General features: G+C 31.3%; 1 protein-coding gene across 1 annotated transcript in view; it reads right to left on the bottom strand.

Annotated features, from left to right (window-relative positions):
- Positions 1 to 8,982, bottom strand: part of LOC111631573 (T-complex protein 1 subunit eta-like) — a 64,759-nt gene that overhangs the window by 52,102 nt on the left and 3,675 nt on the right. The window contains exon 2 of the mRNA XM_023375842.1: positions 2,929 to 3,082. Within this exon, the coding sequence (XP_023231610.1) occupies positions 2,929 to 3,082 (154 nt within the window). The remainder of the gene's footprint in view (positions 1 to 2,928; positions 3,083 to 8,982) is intronic.

The raw sequence follows: 8,982 nt of genomic DNA on the forward strand, positions 1-8,982 counted from the left end.
ACAAGATCTACCTGCAACTTTTTTCAACTCCATTTGATGTGAAAGTGGAAGATGCCCCTCCAGATGTCCAACTTGAGTTGATAGACACCCAGTGCAGTGATGAATTAAAATCACAGTTCAAAAATTCTAATCTCCTCACATTCTACAAAGAACTGCCAGATACATCATTTCCAAAACTGAAAGACAATGCTCGATTTTGGGCAAGCATGTTTGGCAGTACCTATGTATGCGAACAAGCATACATAGGTACTGCCAAACAAGCTTGCAAGTTTTCGCTTATGAATTTAAACAAGTGCAAAACACGGAACAGGTTAACCAACGAGAATTTGGAAAATCTGCAGCTGGTTGTTTCAACATCTGCCATTACACCAGACATAAAGAAGATTGCCGCCAGCATCCAAATCTCAGCCATCGCATTAATCGCTTGGAGGTCCAGCCCCCAGTCAGTAAACTTAATCCTAATTTGGCCCTTCTTCACAAAAGGTTGTGCATCCCTGATTATGATAATGATAAATATTAATCAGATGCAACATAAGATGTCTAATGTCTTGATGTAAATAAATATTATACAATTTTGTTTACGACATGAGAGATTAGGTCATTTAAAAGCAGAACAGAATTATTAGTTATTTATCACATTATCATACGTTATTGTATGTTGATTTTAATCCATATTTAGAATGGAGTGAAGTTTTAATATTTCTGTTAATGATGTCTCTAAAGTTCAGTGAATTCTTCGCAAAAAGAATAAGTTATCAGGAACACACCGGAGATGAGTAGTCACAATAACAGAAATAGCACCGACAAATGTCACGTGACACGCTTCGTATGCATCAGCCATGATGCTCCGCGACGAAAACAAGCTTAAGAAATGGCGTCTTCGAATGGGTACACTCGATAAGTATTCCAACAATTTTTTGTTTATAGCATATTTTATATCGATCATTTCCAACAAATTATACGTGTTTTGGAAATATTCGAGCGAAATTAGTCTAGATTTGATTAATTTTATGGAAGAAAACCTCTCAAATAGCCATACCCCCTAATCAACACAACTGCCTTAAAATTTTTATTTCTTAAGAGACAAATTGACATTACAATCTGTAAAAATGTTACAAAACAAAAATCATAACTTCATCAAAATCACATGCTTCATTTGAACATGTGCTTTCCTTGCCACGTGATCTATAATTAAGTACTCTGCATTTTCGAACATTTTACAATTTCATTGGTTAAAATTCTATACCATGTTGCACAAGCGCAGATAACCTGAACATGTATAATCAACCTAGTAGAATCATATCATCATCAACAAAGACAAGATCTTTAAAAGTGACTAGAATTGTCACTGTCTCTGAAAGACTAATTTTCTCGTTTTGACGTCATTTGTCCTAGAAAGAAGAGATGAGAGATAACTGACCAGAATACAGCCCCTGGACAATCAGGAACCTTTTTATGCCAATTCTTAGCAGTCGAATCCACTCTACATCAATTACAGTTATGAGTTTCTCCAAATTCTAATTTCCAAATCATGTTTTCACATGGGAATGGATTAAAACTTATATTGGGCTCCTGTGTGATTTTGGAATTTCAATATGTAATTTAATCTAAAAGCTTTGCTTTTCCTATTGCTATTCATCTTTACTGCTGATAATACACAAGAATGATTCAAACCCAGATAGAACAGTTTTATTTTTAACACCAGAGGGCAAGTATCCGGTGAAAAATGTGAATACTTCCTAGCTTAAAGGACAAGGACATTTTAAATGAAACAAAGAGAATCTAGCATTCACATGAAGATTGAGACTTTCAAAATATTTCACATGCATGTAAGATGACATGGCAGAAGTTTTAATTTTAGATAATTTGTACTTATATATTCATATTCAGTTTCATTACGTAACAGTACTACTAACAGATAATCAAATACATAATTATACCAAGGAATTAACTGCTTAAAATAAGATCCACAATTTTATAATCTTTCTCTTTGTACGTTTATATTATTTAAAATGTATGATCAACAGTAAGTAATCTGAATAATGGATTCACATCATCCAAAGCTACTACAAATCTAAACACAAAATTCATATAGACAAGACTAAAACCAATATATTTTTACATTAAGAAATGTTTTTCTATTTATTTGTTCCTCAACATAAAGACAAATGAAAAATATTTTCAACTACATTGTCGAATTTCAATCTAAATCGCAGATGGTGCACACACCGGCTTAAAGCTTTACTTAATAATATAATTATAAAAAAAATATCATCTTATATAAACAAAAGATACAAATCGATGCCGTAATTATATTTTTAAAAATACATTTTACCATTATATTTACAGATTAAATCCGATTTACAAAACTTACCATGATGTCTTTATGTTGCTTTCTCAACGAGCACCACCAAGCAACAATTTACACGAAAAGTGTTGCCGGTTGGGCAACATCATTAATTCGAGAATATTCGTTAATTTCAAAACATAATTATTATAAACGTAACATAACTATTTATTTATAAGAATATACATAATTAAATAAATAAAGTCAGTTTTTAAAGAATATATAATAATATATACAGTATTTAACTNATTTATTTTGTTTGTACAAAATAAAAAAATAATTTTTAACGATACAATAGTCTTCGTTAGGCTTAACATCGACAAAACTTCAACGCAAATCGACACACAACAGAGAGAAATTTCAACATGGGATAAATTAATATATTTTTTCGTACATGATTCGTTATCCGAAAAATAAGTTATCCAAACCACCCCAGTCCCCAACTGATTCGGATAAACAACGCTCTACTGTACTCTGCACAATTATACTCTATAGCAGCTATGATATATGCACATGCACAAATAATATATACATAAATTGATACTCAAATTATAATTTGTTTTAATTTCAAATCTCATTACCATTATTATCAACTATAAGCTTATCCATTCCTCTAGGACCAAGAGTAGTCCTCACAGCTTCAGCAACAGCTTGACAGGCATTGATGTTGCTGACCAACTGAGATTTGCCTTGAAGGTTTTCAGTCCCTTCTTTCAGGAAAATAATTGGAGCTTGCTATTAAAAAATAATTAATAAATTTTAGAATTGATCACTTTCCACATTTACATAAATATATTAAATATTACGGTAAAAATAAAGTAATTGTTATCACAAAATTCAGAATATGGCCACTTTTTACTTATGTTCAAATTGAATGAATTCCATCTTTTACATTTTAATTTGTCAAGGAAAATTTTCTACCAGTAATAGAAATTCAGTTTAAATTGTATCATACAATTTCATGGAATCTGTATAGATTTCAAGTAAATGATTTAAATACAAAGTCTGGAAGAGAAGTATGACATTTTTAGGATAACTTATTATTCTCTAAAGCTGGAACTGCTGTACAACTTGATAATAAACCAACCTTTCATTACATTTCCAGCAATGATGTTGATATAAACAAAAAGCAAAAGCTTTTGCCCTTGTTCAGCAGCTGGCATCAGGCTCTTATAGAAGATTTTTAGTAGAACTTATGAACTGGGAAGATTTTTGAAAAAACATCATTCTGAAACAAGCTCTATTTAAACCAGTGTTTCTCAGCAGGAGCAATATTGCCCCCATGTGGGCATTTTTCCGTGTTGAGGGTGCGATTAGTAACAATTTACATTTTGAGGGAGCAAAAAACAATTTTCTGGGCGATATAGTAAAACATTAATTAAGAATAATTAGATATTTTATTCATTATATTGTACAATAATTAAACAAACAACATTATACTAGTTACTACTCTATTCAATGCAGTACGAATTTGGCGTTAGCCCTGGCCCTGGGCATCCGAATTTTGAAGTGAAGGGGATGTTTCTATGTAACGATTTTATTGAAGGGGCGACGATTCTTTAGAGGTTGAGAAACACTGCTTTTAACCAATTCAATTTTTTCACTACATCATCAATCAATTTCATTAACGTCCAAAAAATTAACACCACACAATATCACAGAAAAAACAAATCATGGCTCACAATTATAAAACATTGTCAAATGTACAACTGTTTGCATATCTATGTTCTAAGACAGGGATGGCAAACCTTTTTGAATCTGCATGCCACATACTAAGCATATTAAGCATACTTTTCTTTTAAAATGTTTATGCGTGCAGAAGCTTTAGACTTCGAGTAACTATATTTAAATTTGGCCGAATGGGCAAGTGCTCAAAGTGGTAGCTTCTCGCTCTTGTGGACACGAAATCAAAACCCCAGAAAATTTTCAGATGGTGATCCATTCTTCACCATCCGGCTATCCCATTGTGGGCTTGCTAAATAAAAAAGCCCTCTTAGTACCCACAGGGCAAAAAGAGTTTTAAAAAACTATATTTAAATAAATAAAATATGCTGTAATTAGAGTTAATGTAAAGAACCTGATTGAAAAAGATGATAAACCGAAATCATATAATTTGTTACATGCCAGATGATTTCTTCGACGTGCCACTTTGGGCATGCGTGCCATAGGTTCGCCACCTCTGTTCTAGGACATATACATGCATAATAATAATAATGAACAATTATTTATTGTGACATCGTCACAATGCTAGGCTGCAACTTTTAATCATATTTCTAGTTTATTTAATTTAAAATATATTCAAATATTTTATATTCCATCAGAATGCATTTTAAAATATATTCTTTCCACCTCAAATTAGTAGTGGCTTGCTCCTGTACATACTTTTCCTTTAACGATAGGCTCATGCCAGACATCTAACACCTTTCAGGGGAAAACTTTTTAATTGAAATAATGTGAACTTCCAGTTCCCACTGGAAGTTCATATATAGTTGATCAGGACTTTTGGCCCCCATGGTTTCCATATCTGGTCTCATCTTTCATGTATCTAACTCTGTTCTCAAGATTAAGGAAAGACAGATGGATGGACAACAGTGGAAATTTATAGGTCTACAATTTTTCAAATTGCAACCTAATAAATTTCCTACATTCCATGAGCCATGCAACTGGAGCATTAAAAAAAATTATATTTTTTCTCTATGACAAAACAGGGAGTCAAAACCACAATTTTATTGAATATATAATAGCCCTACTGTTTTATTGCTCATTTGGATATAGCATGCTTCTTTTTGTCTTCCAAATAAAAAAGTGCTTTAGCCAAAAACATAAAAATATCAGTTGCCACTGAATTTCTATTGGCAAAGAAATATTACTTATTCCAATTACTGACCTTGAAACTACCATTGTATAAAATAATCTCATAAAATAGCAAGTTGTCATGCAGATCAAAAAATATACAAACTGTTAGATTCATCAGTTAAGATATATTGCTCATTTGGTTTGTCTCCTAACATGTAGTACTAAAAATTTTCTACTAGGGCACCTGTTTTTTCATTATCCACATATCAGATCATAAAGAAGTTTAAAACTGTACTTTACTGTAGTTTAAAAAAAAAATTGCCAGACAAATTTAGATATACAAAAAATATATTTCTTGGTAGACTATACATACTGGATGAGTCTACTTCATTTGGTCCTTTCACACGCTGTTGAGGTAATAACAATTCCACGGTGGAGTCGACCTTTATTGTAGACTATTTGTCAGCAATTTTTTAAATGTATTTATTAATTTTATCATTGTGCCACTGCTAGAGGACTATTTTAACTTTTTTGCACTTGATGGTGGATGAGTAACCTACAATAAAAGGTTGACTCTTCCATGGAATTGTTATTACCTCAACAGCATGTGAAAGGACCAAATGAAATAAGACTCATCCAGTAAGTATAGTCTACCAAGAAACACATTTTTTTACTGTAGTTTGTTTAATAGAAATGAAATAGGCTATAATAGACCTTTTTTATAATACACTTTTGTATAGAACCTCACCAAATGATTGTTTAAATGTTCAGGCTATAATTCCTCTAATTCAAAGATTAATACAAAGTAATTTGCTACTAGTGGTAGGTGTTAGGTACCATCTATTAACTAAATTAATAATTATGATTACATAATTGGATTCATCCAATCTGATTTTTTTACTTAAAAGATGGTGACTAACATCTACCTCCAGTAGCAAATTACTTTGTATTAATCTTTAATTAATATTAAATTAGTGGAATTATAGCCCGAACATTTAGGAAATCATTTGGTGAAGTTTCTATATACATACTGAGCTTCACAATGTTTGCTATATTTATATTTTTGTATGCAATAAATAAAAATACTAACATTTATGAAGAACATTTGAATCTGAATTAAAAAATCATATTTACAATCATAAACCAAAAAATAATTTTTACTGTTTCCAAAATTTGGAATCCATACTCTAATCTCAAACATATTTAAGGTTTACTTTGATATAACTATTCATATTTTATTTAAAAAACTCACTACAAACACTATTATAATTTGTGAAATCATCTTTTTCATCAAATAATGAACCAATAAACACCTTATGAGAAAACACCAATAGTTACTTAATAAAAATTTTTTCCATATTCTTCCCAAAGAAATGAAAACAGGTAAACTATCTGGAGTTTATATGAGAGGTAAACTACCAGTTTTCCTTGAAGATGTTGATCTTCATACAAGGCTCCATCTAATTGAATGTAGATACTAACTGAATTTAATAAATTAAAGTTGACCATTTTCATCAATTGTAGTGCCACAATGAAATTGATAGCTCCATTTAATGAAAATTCCATGCTGATAATGTACTCATCCAATAATTTTATGTAGAAATTGATACTATACTGACCCTTTTGCATGTTTCCAGAATTTCAATATATACATAAAGCAAACATTTTCAGCCTGTTTCAGGGGCCAGTGTCAGGATTTTTGGCACTTGTGCAGTTTAGGGGATACAGCAATTTGAAAAGTTGTCTTCTATAAAATTAATCGATTCATTCTAGACTAATTTGATTCGAACATTTCCAAATGCCATTCCACAATGAAAACAAGCTTAAGCAAATCCACTACTTTCATTCTTAGGGGATTTACCAATGTAATAAAAGTGTTTTTCTCTGCAAAGTTGGTTTGCTTTTACCTTTTTTAATTTAACTTTAATTTTTATTTCATTATTGATGTAATGTTTTAGAATTTTGAAGTTATATACCCTCCGTAAGTCGGAAAAGAAAGAAAAATTGATTTTACCTGTATTTTTCTACAATACAATTAAATGTAAGAATTGGACAACAAAATATACAGTACTTTACTTTTATTTTGTGTAGTATTTCATTAATTTTTTTTTATGAATTAACAAAGTCTATATAATCCATTCGATTAAAAAAACAATTTTTAATGGAATGGATTTATAAATTTAATTAAATTCACTTATAAAACATAAGACTAATCAAACCTCATGTCTTTTTCTTCCAATATTCATATTAAATCAGAGACATAGTCTGATTTAATTCTTTTCTTTTTATGACTGACTTCTAAAATTGTGAAGGGTTGGTAAGGGGCCTTACACAGTTCAGCTTAGGGCTTCAAAATGCTTAAATCCAACAGTGTCCCACACAAAATTTCTGGCATTTTAAACTTTAAAAAATTATCTTTTAAAATTGGCAGCATAACTTGTTCATGTAAAGCAGGGGTCATATTCTGGTCATTGTCTCTCATCTCTCACAAGCTGGTCGCTGATTGGCTAATCATTTGTTTACTTCTCCAGAGATCATCACGCGATTCAGGACAACTTTTTCTCTCAAAGATTCTCATTTCTCAGAGATGAGCAGCAAAAGACAACCTTTTGTCTTTTGCCTCAATTTCATTATATACAATATGAACAACTGGATGCTACACACACTATACAATGGTATTAAAAAACATTCTCTATCTCAGGAAAGAATATTTTGAGAGAGAAAATGCTTCTGATTTTTTTCCAGTGCCTACTTGGAAGTGTCACTGATTCCATTTTTTCTTTTTTTTTAATTATCCTACATCAATTACTGAACTATTGAATATGATGTTAATCTTACTTAGATAGTTAAGGAGAAATTAGACGGTAAAATTTTGAAAAATATCTAAATACACACACTTTTCTAATTTAGGTTATTAAAATTGGCACTTGTGCTGATTAGGGGTACGGCTATTTGAGAGGTTTTCTTCCATAAAATTAATCAAATCTAGACTAATTTCACTCGAATATTTCCAAAACATGTATAATTTGTTGGAAATGATCGATATAAAATATGCTATAAACAAAAAATTGTTGGAATACTTATCGAGTGTACCCATTCGAAGATGCCATTGCTTAAGCTTGTTTTCGTCGCAGAGCGTCACATCGGACAGTGGACGCGTACAAAGCGTGTCACATTACATTTGTCAGTGCTATTTCGGTCATGTGACTACTCATCTCCAGTATGTTCCTGATAACTTATTCTTTTTGCAAATAATTCGCTGAACTTTAGAGACATCACATGATAGATCATAATATACTATAGATTTTTATTGTAATTAGAAACGACTTATTATTATTATTGACTATATGAAGCAACAAAGGAAAAACTGCTCGCTAACGACAATAATTCTATCATGATGTATATTATCAGGGGTACACAACCTGCGGCCCGCGGGCCACATACGGCCCCTTATCAATGTTTATGCGGTCCGCGGACGGTACAGGCCAAATCCCTTCTTTCGAAGTTTCAAGTGTAGAACTTTTCCCTTTCACAAAGTCATTAGCACCCAACTGTTTTATAACTCCCTGAAGTGAGAAATGGGGGGTTGTTCTATAAATAAGTCTATTTGTAGCTAACACTTTCTGGTTTAGATATCCAATATTCTAAGTCTAATACATAGTATTATAACGATTTTTCGAAGAATCAAATAGAATAAAATGATGTTAGAACGTCATTTCCGATGTTATTAGGAAGTTTCTATTTTGGCGGGAAATCTTCAATTTTATGCTTCGGAAAACTTGCTTATTCGTCTAAATAGCGTCAAATAACAAAAATAAGTGAAAATAGCGCTGAAAAAC

This window comes from Centruroides sculpturatus, unplaced genomic scaffold, assembly GCF_000671375.1.
Source record: "Centruroides sculpturatus isolate CEXI.00-Female unplaced genomic scaffold, Cexi_2.0 scaffold64, whole genome shotgun sequence".
Classification (NCBI taxonomy): domain Eukaryota; kingdom Metazoa; phylum Arthropoda; class Arachnida; order Scorpiones; family Buthidae; genus Centruroides; species Centruroides sculpturatus.